The 12,344-nt window shown below is 53.4% G+C and overlaps 1 protein-coding gene across 4 annotated transcripts in view; it reads left to right on the top strand.

Annotated features, from left to right (window-relative positions):
- The window catches only part of GAS7 (growth arrest specific 7), a 201,705-nt gene that overhangs the window by 173,700 nt on the left and 15,661 nt on the right, over positions 1-12,344 (top strand). For all 4 annotated transcript variants that reach the window (XR_009517096.1, XR_009517097.1, XR_009517098.1 and 1 more), the window contains exons 7-9: positions 563-678; positions 3,210-3,284; positions 8,087-8,165. Coding sequence is in view for 1 of the 4 variants with exons in the window: in XM_059998325.1 (XP_059854308.1) it covers positions 563-678; positions 3,210-3,284; positions 8,087-8,165 (270 nt within the window). In the remaining 3 variants the exon portion in view is untranslated. The remainder of the gene's footprint in view (positions 1-562; positions 679-3,209; positions 3,285-8,086; positions 8,166-12,344) is intronic.

Below are 12,344 nucleotides of genomic sequence, written 5' to 3'. Positions count from 1 at the left end.
GCTCAGATTTAAAGTGAGGGAACTTGCTTGGGATTCCCCGGCTGGGATGTCAAGCCTGGAAGCGGGCCCTTTCCCACTGCGGCTGCCCTTCAATCCAGCTTCTCTGCAGAAGTCACTACACTGCCCAGCCAGTGCAAGAGAGGATGGCATGGCTCAGGGCTGGGGGTACCTGCGCCTGAGGTTACACACTGTCTCCCAGCTTAGTCAAGATGCCAAGACTCCGCAGAGGGTCTAGCCAGCCCCAGCAGCTGCCTGGTGCCTGTGCTCTTGGCCACATACCCTTCCTCCTCTTCTTTCCCACGTTGTGGGGTTGAGGGGCACACACATGGGGTGGCGGCAGCGATCAGGGCTTAAGCATCAGAGGGCACGTGGGGACAGGAGCGCCGGGAGAGGCGCGAGCTGGGGCAGCCAATACTCCTGCCCTTGTCCTGCCTCTGGGGCTGAGGACAGGGTTACCAGGCACATCGGGGTCCCTTCTGGGGTCTGTCTTCCCTGCGCTCCATTCCTTCTGGCTCCAGACGCTGATGTCACCTAAACGCTGCTGCTTCTCTTTCCTTCCTAGGCTGATAAGAAGGACCCCCAAGGCAACGGAACCATGGCTGGGTTTGAACTGCTGCTTCAGAAACAGCTGAAGGGCAAACAGATGCAGAAGGAAATGTCAGAGTTCATCCGGGAAAGGTGAGGCCTGGGCCCTCCCAGCTCCGGGGACTGGTGACAGCACCCACCTCGGTCCCTGAGCCCGAGGGAGTGAGCAGCCAGGGTGAGCACTGCACGCCAGCACTGGGCTTGGTTAGCGCTAAGGGGAGCGCAAGACGGGAGTCACAGGCTTATGGCCCTTGGGACACGTCTGGCCAGCAGATGTGTTGCTTTGGCCTGTGTGATGTTTTTAAAGATATGAACCAACAACAGCAAAAAAAAATTGGTGGATGTTACATTAAAGTCCGCATATCTGGCATCTCTGGGGAAAGAAGAAAGTCTGGCTCCATGGCTTTGCATCCCTCATGCAACAGTTGGCTGGAGCTGAAGAGCAGCCGCCCCTGTACAGGGAGTGTGTGTTTCCAGTTTGCCACAGTCCCCACTGCTCCCTAATGTCTCCCCACGCAGACTGCTTGGCCCCCTTTGCTTATCTACGCATGCGCGGCCCTCATTTGAAGAGGCATTCCTTAACGTAACAAAAAAGGAGACTGTTACCTTTTCAATTCATCTTTGAGCCAAAGCCATGTCCCAGGCCTGGGCATCCAGAAACCCCCACCCTCCCCTTCCTGCTTTCAGGGAGCTCAGCCTACTGGGAGAGTCAGATAAGGTCATTACGGTAAGTGCAGGGATTATAATAGTGGTTTGCCTGCCCGTAGATGAAACAATAAATCCAACCTAATGGAAGTGGGGAGAGCTACAGAGAGAAGTTCCTTCTTCATCTCCCCCCTCCTCAGTCTCTCCAAGTTCTGAGACCCTGTAATGCACATACCCACACACCTGCACACTCACACAGGTGCACATACCCCCCCGTTCCACATGTGTGCCGTCTGGAGTTTCCAAGGCACACTGGAAATATTGATAGTAAATGGCAATATATTTTTTAAATGTTTCTCTTTTAATTATAGCCACAATAATCAGTAACAGTTCTCTGGCATTTGAAGGTGTCTGTTTTCCTTAGGAGGCCTATTTTCTGTTGGTATAATCAGATCTTTATTTTATGACCCATTAAACCGGTAGGAGATTGAGAGATTCTGTAGCTCAGGTGTGAGAAAACAACAGTAGGAAACAGGCCAAGAGGAAAACGGCTAGAAAACCCTAGCTTAGGGTTTACATTTTAGTAAAGAGGTCGTGTTAACAAATAACTGGAACCTTCCACATGAGAACACTGGTCTTCCCTGGGACAGGTGGACTCCTGTGACTTTTCTCAGTTCACCTGGGATCTTGTAGAGGGGGACCTTTCAGAGCCGGGAGGGGTGGGAGCTGAGGTGCAGAGGTGAGAGCTGGGCCGGGGCTAGGGAGTGGGGTGGGGGTGGGGGCATGGCAGACATCCGGTAAACCACGTGGCCACAGCTTAGGGGAGTGATGCCGGCTCTGGAGGGGACGGGCCTCGTGCCCGGTGCGTGCGGTGGGCATTGATGAGCCTTTGGAGGTTTGAAGCTGAGAGCGTGACATGGTGAGATCTGCTTTCTCCAGAGAACTCCTGGCTAGAGGCTGGCCGTCCATGTCCTCCTGGGGAGGGGAGGGACTAAAGGCTGAGTGGATGGAGAGGAAGTGATGGAGGCAGGCTTGAGAGTATGTGGAGACGGTGGAGCTGGTAGTGAGAGGAGGAGCGAGACTGAGCCTCTCAGCACCGAAGCAGGAAGTGATCATGACTCAGAACACTGCCCTGGGACTCCGTCAGGCCGCCCTTCAGCTCCTGATCAGCCTGGAAGCAAATGCTGCAGCCCTGGGAGCATCTCTGGGGTTTTATTCATTTGCCCAGTGATGGGCCAGGGGCCTCTCTGAGGCCCCAGCCCTCTGGCCAGCTCTGGTCGTCACAAGCGCAGCTCCTCGGGGGACCACTTAGGCAGTGACTAATACCATGACAACACATTTTACACGGTTGTGCCAGATAATACTGAACGCTCCCCGGAGAGCTGCCTTGAAAGTGTGTCAAGGGCCTGCCTGCCGGAAGCGAAATCCAAGGCAACTTCCCTCTCTGGGGAAGTGGAATCCACCGCAGAGCTGGCCACTGCTGGTTTCCATGGAAATGCCTGCACCCTGCAGCCTTGGAAGTTGGGGGCCCTGGTGTCTGGGAGAACGTAGAGAGGGGTTCTGTTCCTGCTTCGGAGGGGCCGACGCCACCTTGCAGGCTCTCAGCCCAGAGCTCTGGGGCTGGGAGAGGGGGCAGCCGTGGTCCATCATGAGTTACATTTCTTCGTTTAAGTGTTTGCTGTGTGTCCAGCCCTGTGCTAGGAACTGTGCAAATGACCACTCTTCTCCGCACAGCCTAGGACACCGGTGCCTATGCCTCACTTCGCAGATGAGGTTCAGACAATTTCGTTCATTTATTCATTCAACATGTATTGATTAAGCACCTACTGTGTGTCAGGTGGACAGACAAGAGCCACGTACTCGCAGAGCTTATGGTCTGGCGGGTTCGTTTACATGTTCGTTAATAAGTAGCAGGGCTGCAGGTCAGACCCACAGTCTAGTGCTGGCGAGCTGACATGTTGGATTTTCTCCCTTTGCAGGATAAAGATTGAAGAAGAATATGCAAAGAACTTAGCTAAGCTGTCTCAGAACTCCTTGGCTGCCCAGGAGGAGGGGTGAGTAGGGAGGACAGTGATGGGGGTGGGGAAGGAGAGGGGACACTTGGGGGGGGTCCCTTTTCACTGATCGCTGACCGTTGCCGTGGTCCCATAGGGATGGGGAGGTCTCCATAGACCTGGCTGAAGGTGAGTGCCCATGGTTCAGGGTGGGCATTCATGGTTCAAGGGGAACATTCATGGTTCAAAGTGGGCATTCATGGCTCCAGCTGGCCAGCCGTGACCCCAGGTGTGGGCATTCACCCTCAAGGTTGGTACTTGCCTATTATCTACTGTCTAGCAGCCAAGGGCCTCCTGCCAGATGCTGGAGTATGTCAGGACCCCCTCTGCCCTGTCACCTGGTAGCTGGGAACCAGCCTCCAGATGCCAACCCCTGCTCCCCTTTCGCTGAGAGCAGGCTGGTAGGAAACTAGGTGTGACAGGATTCCACACCCAGCCCCCTTGTTTAGAATTCTCTCCTGTGGGCCTCAGGCCCAGGCTCCCCTCCCCCTCCTGCTGTGACAGTCCAGACCTCCTTGGGTGGGACCCGGGCTGGCAGAGGCTCAGTCCCACCCTCCCAGCCACAGAAAGATCCCTAGTTGGGGAAAGACTGTAGCCTTCTCCGCTCCACCTGTTAACAAAGAGTTTCAACCTGTTGGTGGGAATGCAAAATGACGCAGCCGCTGTGGAAAACAGTTTGGCAGTGCCTCAGAAAACTAAACATAGGGTTACCGTATGATCCAGCAATTCCACTCCTCGGTTTATATCCAAAAGAATTAAAAGCAGATATTCAAATACATGTACATGCATGTTCTTAGCAGCACAGTTCACTATAGCCAAAAGGTGGAAACAACCCAAATGTCCATCAAAGGACGAATGCATAAACACATTGTGGTCTGTCCACGATGGATATACGGGTATATGATGGAATATTATTCAGCCATAAAAAGGAATGAAGTACTGATCCACATTACTATGTGGACGAACCTCGAAAACATTATGTTAAGTGAGAGAAGCAAGACACAAAGGTTGCATACTGTATGATCCATTTATATGAAATGTTCAGAATAGACAAATCCACAGAGACAGAATGAAGATGGGTGATTGCCAGGGGCTGGGAGAAAAGGGGACTGGTAACTGTTTAATGGGTACGAGGTTTCCTTCTGGGGTATGTGTTCATCTGCTTGGGCTGCTGTAACAGAATACCGTAGACTGGGTGGCTTAAGCAACAGAAATGTAATTAATCACGGTTCTGGAGGTTGGGGAGTCCAAGGTCAAGGTGCTGGCAGGGTTGGTGTCCGGTGAGAGCTCCCTCTGCGTTGCAGGTGGCTTTTCCTCGGTGAGGAGAGACAAAGAGCTCTCTGGTGTCACTTCTTCCCCACCCGTATGACCTCATTTAACCCTAATTACTTCCTTAGAGACCCCATTTCCAGATAACAGCCACACTGTGGGTTAGAGCTGCAACGTCTGAATTTGGGGAACACATTCAGTCCATCACAGGGTGATAAAAATGTTTTGAAACTAGAGGTGATGGTTGCACAAGATGGCAAATGTAGAAAATGCTTATCCTCTTTAAAGTGGTTAATTTTGTGTTATGTGAATTTCACCTCAATACTGAAACAAATACAGGGTCTCAGGAGGTGAGAGTTGAAAGGTCCCCCGAGGTCCTCTCTCTAGTCCGACCTCCCTCCAGTGCAGCCTCTGTTCGAATCCCTCCTACAAGGGGAAGTGAGCCCCCGGGGATGGAAGACATTCTGTCATGGGATGGCTGTGGTCGTCAGAGAGCTGTGATGTTGAACAAGGCCACATCTGCCTGCATGGCTTGAATCCTTCAGGCGATGGGGCTTTGCCAACCAAATGTGGCTTTGATTAGGGCCTCTGTGTGGGCTCGCTGTCTAGCCAAGAGGCCGCCTCTGAATGGTTTTCATTGACCCAGCAGGCCACTGGGTGGTCCTGCGCGGCCAGTGTCTCTTCCAGGGACATAAATGAAGTTGCCTCTGGCTTCCTCCTACTCCCTGCACCGGGCCTGAGACCAGGGCAGGAAGGGAGCTTGTCGGGGAGTCTCCCCTCCAGCCTGGGCAGGGGGCTTTCCTAAGTACCCCCATGCCCTGCAATGCAGAGCTGCTCTGGAAGAGGCTTCCACCTCCTCAGCCTGAGCTGCTGCCAGGGACACTCCGTCCGGCCAACACGCACAGCATATGCTCCCAGCTGCACGAGCCAGGAGTCGGCCCTCGCCATCATGCCGTACACACGTGCGCCCCCAAACACGGGGCAGCCCGCCACACGCTCACGTTCCAGCATCGGCACTGCTCACGTGCAACACAGCCAGGAACGCATACCCCCCATCTCCCCTGCGAGCACGCACCACCCCCAGACACACGCTCCTTCCGGAGGCGCCTGGACCCGCCCCTACTCACAACCTGCAGCTACACTGTTTTGCATTCACACACAGCTTTGCACGCCAGCCCGTCCACCTGAAACTTCCCAAGCGTGACGCCAGAGCCTAGAAATGTGGGGCAGCCTAGGAAGGTGCGGACGGGGAGACTTGAGTTGTGCTGTGTCCACATTAGATGCCACAGGGTGTGTGCACATTGGTAGATAAACAGCATCAGGTGATTCGTCCTGCCTCCAGTTCTGCTCTCCTGTGGTAGTCGTGACGGTAACATGTGTTTTGATTCGGCTCAGACGGTCAGCTGGAACCGCGTGAGAAATGATAGCTCGGGTTTTGGGTTTTGTTTTGTTTTTTCATTAACCTCTTATCAGATGAAAAAGAATCTCTCTTCAGTGAGAGAATTTCTAAATGGCCTTTTTTTCTAGCTTGTGACGTGTCTCCAAGGCGGCTGGAATATTGGGAGGCGAGAGGCCTGCTCGGGGCTGGACCAGCCCAGACAGGCCCAGCTGGGTGTTTGGAGGGACGTCCTCCTACTAACGAGGGCCCAGCCTGGAGGCGGGGCCGAGGACATTGTCCTGAGCGTGAAGCTGTGCTTTCGCCCTTTCCTCCCGATGACCCTCAGATGACAGTCTCAGGCCACTGTCACTGTCCCTGGGCCAGTTACTGACCACGTGCTCTGCTGACAGCAGACTTACAATCTCTCGGCACCACCAGGGCTTCTGGGCTCTCGTGTGTACCTCCTGCCGGCTGGCGATAGCTCAGCTGCGGGGAGAAGCCCCCTGCAGCCCCCTTTCGTCAAACTCCCCCTCCTCCTGGGACTGCTTCCATAAGCTTGTTGGCTTTCCCTGTAGCTGTGTGATCCATCTTGAGATCGTCTTTGTGTGTGGCATAGGTCAGGGGCGGGATTCCTTTCTTCCCTGTGGATGTACAGTTGTCTCTGGGCCATTTCTTGAAAGGCTTGTCTGTTCTCCATTGAGATACTTGGCACCTTTGCTGCAAGCGCGTCGCCTGCATCTGGGCGAGTCTCTTTCTGGACCTGCTGTTCCGATCCCGTATCTGTATGACTATCGTGACCACTTCCACCCCCTCCTCCCCCCACCCTGGACCCCCCTACCCGTCCGCCCAGTCAGGTAAGGAGCCAGGCCACCCAGTGTGGGCCCAGCCCAGCTCCCGGGAGCTCAGGCCCTTCAGGCCAAGACAAACGCCAGCAGTTTGGATCGCTCCGATTCTCACTCCATCTCTTCTCGGGTGGGCCCCCCAGCTGGGATCACCTGAGGGGACCTTTCTTTGCTGCCGGACTCGAAGATAAAATCCATCAGTCATTTCCCATATACAGCCGCCTCGGCCTGAGCCAGCACCATGAGCAGACAGGCCCGGACTCTGACCACAGAGATCGGTTCTGTTCTGTCCTGTTGGGTAATTCTCAGCTGCTGGCCACTCGGCTCAAAACCCAGAAGCCTCGCAACCTGCTGTCTTTGAATCAGCTTTTTGCCCCTCAAGTGTAATGAATTCTCTGGGGGAAGTGGCTTTTTGATGAAATTAAGTCAACGGACCATTCAGCCCGGGTTTACCAGCTGGGTGGAGAGGTCTCGAGCAGACGTGCAGGAGTGTCGTTTTGAAGGTCATCGAGGTTCAGGAACTCCCAATCAGGGAGACGGGGGCGCGGGGGCCGCGTTCAAGAGTCCGGGGGGCTTAGGAGATTCCTTCTACTTGGAACATCTCCTACCAGTGGAAAAGTTACTTAGCTTAGAGGACGTTGCCCCTCTCTGGTCGGCTGTGGGCAGCACCGCGGTTCACAATCCAGAATAGGTACTAGCGGGGGGCCATGCTCCTGAGGATGGTGTTGGCGAGCCTCCTCTGCTGTGTGGGCATCCCTAAGAGGCTCCTAGACCCAGGTGGTCCATCTTTGCCCTCCTTGGAAGTCAGGCCGCTGGAGGTCCGCCCGCAAGCAGGGCTGCGTGGTGCCTTCTGTTTGAGAAGAGCTTCTCCCTGAAAAGGCATCCGTTCTCCTTCCCTGGCTTGCCAGCGGGCGTTTCCAACCCTCAACAGTAAACCAGGGAGGAGCGACAGGAAGGCCGGAGACAGTAATGGGCCAGGTAGTAGGGGTCCTCACGGCACTGTACCCCAGCTCCCTCTCACACCTCCCCAGTCCTCTGGGCTTCTGGGTATTTCCCCAGGCACTCGACTGTCTGCTGCCGTCTATTCTCTCAGCTTGGTTCGGGAGGGCTCCTCTGCTCACATAGGTCGAGGCGTGGCGCTCAGGTTTCTTTTGTGCCTGGCCTCTGCCTCGTCCAAGTCCACGGTCTCTTGTGTCGTACGCTCCCCCGGGACTCGGGGTCGAGACCCACCATCCTGTCTCAGGGAGGGCCGTGGCCTCTGACCTGAGGTCGGTGTGGCCTCCCCGAGCCTCATCGACTCCTTGGTGTTGCAGCTCCCTGGGAGAAGCGTGGGCGCAGGTGAAGAAGAGCCTTGCCGACGAGGCCGAAGTTCACCTCAAGTTCTCCGCCAAGGTAAGCCCTCCCTGGGTTGGTCCTACGCACCGATGTGCTGCTGAACGTCTAACAACGGTCTCTCCAGGGTGTGGTGTTGCACAGTTTCCATGGTGTAAATCTCGAGTTGGGAAGAGATGCTACCATTAGACCGTGCTCCCCCTGTACCAACAAAATAGCATCAGTAATCATAGAGCGTGGATAAGAGTCAGATGGAGTTAGGAGGGTATGAGGATATGTATTACCTTTGTTTTTAATATAGTTTGTTAATTTTAAGTTTAGGTCATTTAATTTTTAATACTGGCTGTCTTTAACAACCAACTCACAAAATTCCTCCAAATTTAACGCTGGGCTCTGATGAGCCGGTGCGAGTAACCCCAGCACACGTCTGCGAGGTGAGGGTAGATGCCCCTCAGTTTCTCGGGTGAGCCCCTGAGTGATGAAACTGCACTTCTGTGTTGCTTGGCTTTCAAAGGAACGCACTGGCATTTTCTATCTCTTCTTAGTGTCGGGAGAGACTAGACTATTTCGAAGGGAGAATTTTTTTGTTTTGTTGTGTCTGTTGTTACCCAGTGTCAGACTAGGTAGCTGACCCTTCTTTCCATTGGTCCAAAAGACTCTAGCACCGTGCCCTTGGACAGTGATGTTTCTCTCCTACTCACTCTGTCTTCAGGACTCAGAGTAGTGCCTGGTACACAGTAGATGTCAATAAATATTTTCTGAAGTTATGACGATCTCCTCTCGACCCCCTAGTCTTTTGAGGCCTACTTTCTGCCAAGATTTCTCCGTGTTTCCAAACAACCCTCTCTTCCCCACTCCCTGTCTCCTGTCTCCAAATTCCCTCTCAGGCTCTTAGCTGCTTTCCAGGTGGAAAATAAACCCAAGAGTCTAAGGGGGAAATTCACACTAAAGTGTGCGTGACTGATGGGGCCGCCCACTAGGATGCTTGCCTTCTAAAGGACGAGAGCCCCTGGAGAGGGGCATCATTCCCGGTGACCTTTGCCTACTGGGTCTACGCTCTTTCTTCTGCCCTCCCACAGTCACCAGCCCAAGAGGACACTGGGACAAAGCACTTAAACCCTCTGAACCCACATTTTTTTTTTTTTTTGGTACGTGGGCCTCTCACTGCTGTGGCCTCTCCCGTTGTGGAGCACAGGCTCCGGACGCACAGGCTCAGCGGCCATGGCTCACGGGCCCAGCCGCTCCGCGGCATGTGGGATCTTCCCGGACCGGGGCACGAACCCGTGTCCCTTGCATCGGCAGGCAGACTCTCAAACACTGCACCACCAGGGAAGCCCCTGAGCCCACATTTTAACAGCAGGGTGTACACTACCTCCCTTAACATCAGGGTGTAAAGGAGGAGGATGCCACTTGAACGTGGCATCCCGCAAAGATGGCTGCCCCTTCCCGCGACTTCCGCACTCAGTGCTCCCAGGTCCTATGTCTTTTCTAGCGCTTCGTCCACAACAGTTGCATTTCTGGGCTTAGTGCGCTATTGGAAGCCAGGAAACTGACTTTGTATCCAGGTCTCCACCCCACCCCGTGATGGTTCTCCGCACGCCGAGGGCAGGATGAGTGACTCGTACGGCTGAGATGTGTGAAGGAGCTTTATAAAGAGCTGGGCTGGGAGGAAAAACAGTGTGTTACCAGCTCCCTGCTCCTGAAGGATGCTGGATCCCCAAGACTGAGTTGACACCCAGATGTGAGTGAGAATTCCTGGGCCAGCGGTGGCACACTAACCGCAGACACCAACACTTGGCAAGGAACTTGCCTCTCAAGTACTGGGAGAGAAGGGAGCTCCGTGAATGGGTCTCTTTTGAGCCTTGCGTACAAAGCAGGGAGTTGTTTTTAAGCTGTAGATCACGGTAGTGTTCCCTTTAGGTCTCCCTTCTCCCTCCTAGCCCCCAGCAGCTCCAGCTTCTGCGGTGGTGGAAACTTCCGTTGACTGTGAGATGCATGCAGAGGCTGCCACTGTGATGGGACTGGGAGCCGGATCTGCGAGCTTCTGAAGGGTCGCCTGCCGCAGCCCCAGGAATCCTGGTGGCATTTACTCTCCATCAGCAGGCCGTCTGATTCTCGATCGTTCGTAAGGTGACCAGCGGGTGACAGAGCACTCCCCCCGTGCAGTGTTTTCCTCTAATCTTTCCTTTTACTACTGCTGCTCACAGCAGTACGTCTGGTCACCAAACTGGGTGGGTTTTCCCCACGCCAACCAATTCCCTGCCCCCAGCTGGGGGTCCTACAATTTAATTCAGTTCTGACACTAACTCCCCCAGGGTCAGCATAGGATCCTGCAGGTTAAGGACTCAGTGCTACAGGACCAACCCTACTTCAGATGGCTATCATAAGAAGTGGGTCCCCAGGTTACCCACAACTTCTGTCCAACTTGGCTGCAAATCAGGGGTTCCCGTGACCCCCTCCTCAGGTTTGATTATTTGCTAGAAGAGCTCACGAAACTCAGGGGAACACTTATTAGGTTTACCAGTTTATTATATATTAAAGGATAGGATAAAGGCTAGAGATGTGTGTTCACGTCTGAGTGTGTTCACCAGTCCAGAAGCTCTCTGGGCCCTGAGATTGACAGGTTGTTATAGAGGTTTCATCACATAGGCAGAATCAATTATTAACTCAATCTCCGGCCCCTCTCCTCTCCCCCTTACCAAGTGATGGGGAGGGGGCTGAAAGTTACAAGCTTCTAATCAAGGCTTGGTCTTTGTGGTGACCAGCCCCCGTCCAGGAGCCCAGGCAGAGGCACCTCATTCGAACAAAAGACCCTCCTGTCACCCAGGAAATTCCAAGGGATGTAGGAGCTTGGTATCAGGAACAGTGGGTCAGAGACCAAATATTAGACCAAAGGATGCTCCTGGGACCTTTGTTGTTTAGGAAATTGCAAAGGCTCTAGGAGCTCCAGCCAGGAGCTGGGGACAAAAAGCAAAATATATATTGGTTATTATATCACAGTATCACGGTGATGTAAGTGTTAGGTATAGGATGTGATTCATCTCCCTCAATTTTATCAGCTGCTGTTCAAGACAGCATCTCCGTTTCACAAATGAGAAGGAACAGAGGGGTTAAATCGCAGCCAGTGGTCACACAGCCAAGTGGGCTCAGCTGCTGAGGAAGCAGAGGAGAGGACTGAGTGAATTGCAGCTTTGACCCCCAGACCTTTTCTCCGGGCGGACCAGTGGCATTTAAAACACAGAACCCTGTTCTGAAGAGCACTCTGCCCTCTCTTAAGGACTGTCCAGGGCAGTGCAGTCCGGCCCTCCAAATGCCGGGATGTTTTAATTCAGGGCTGACTTCAGGTAGCTGATGGGAGGCTTCTGAAGAAGGTTCACACAAAATTCACACATAGATGTTTCTCTAAGAATGTCTGCTGCCTCCAGCCCATCGGGCGGTGTCGGTGCCCTCGGGCAGTCATGGTGGCGGCCCAGTGGTTGTGTGACAATTCCTTGAAAAGACTCCAAGGAGTATCCATCAGCCCTGGATAATACGGCTCCGTATGTGCGACATCCATTCTACCGTCTGCTCCAAAAGGCTCGTTGAAAAATTCCACCCTGAATGTTCTGTGTCGGGGGCGAGAGCGCTTTAAGAAACGCAATTTCATTTCAGGAATCGTTTAGGCTTTTCTAGTCTCCTAGCTCGAGCCATTGTTCATAGCAACAGGCTGGTAGAGAAATAAGATTGCTATATATAAAGGAAGTTATACCCGCTTCTGGGTGAAGAAGGGAGAACAGAACAATTCCTTCTGATGGGAGAAAATCTAATCCTGCAATCGAAGCCATGCATTCAGCCAGAAGATTTTGGGGGGCACAGTGAGCCTCAGGAGACATGACTTTTATGTCAGTGCCATCACTAACAAGCTTTATGACCTTGGGCAAGTCACTTAGCATCTCTGAGCTTCCGTTTTTTTCATGTGTGAAATGAAGAGGTTGGACCAGATCAGTGACTTGAACCTTACTTGACTGTGACCCACCGTTATACATTTTCCATGGCCACCTGGAGCACACAGGTATCCACCTCCAGATATCCGCATACAGATACACATGTACGTGGCTAAAACAGCTGTTGGTGAAACTACTTATCCTTCTGCCTAAAATGCACTCTGGTATTTTCGTGTCTGGGCTATGCTCATCTAAAAGCAGGTCCTGACCCACTAAAATGATTTCACAACTCTTAGTAACCCACTGGACTAGATAC

This window comes from Delphinus delphis, chromosome 19, assembly GCF_949987515.2.
Source record: "Delphinus delphis chromosome 19, mDelDel1.2, whole genome shotgun sequence".
Lineage (NCBI taxonomy): Eukaryota > Metazoa > Chordata > Mammalia > Artiodactyla > Delphinidae > Delphinus > Delphinus delphis.
Note: the sequence above shows the minus strand (reverse complement) of the source record. Positions and strands in the feature narration are given on the sequence as shown.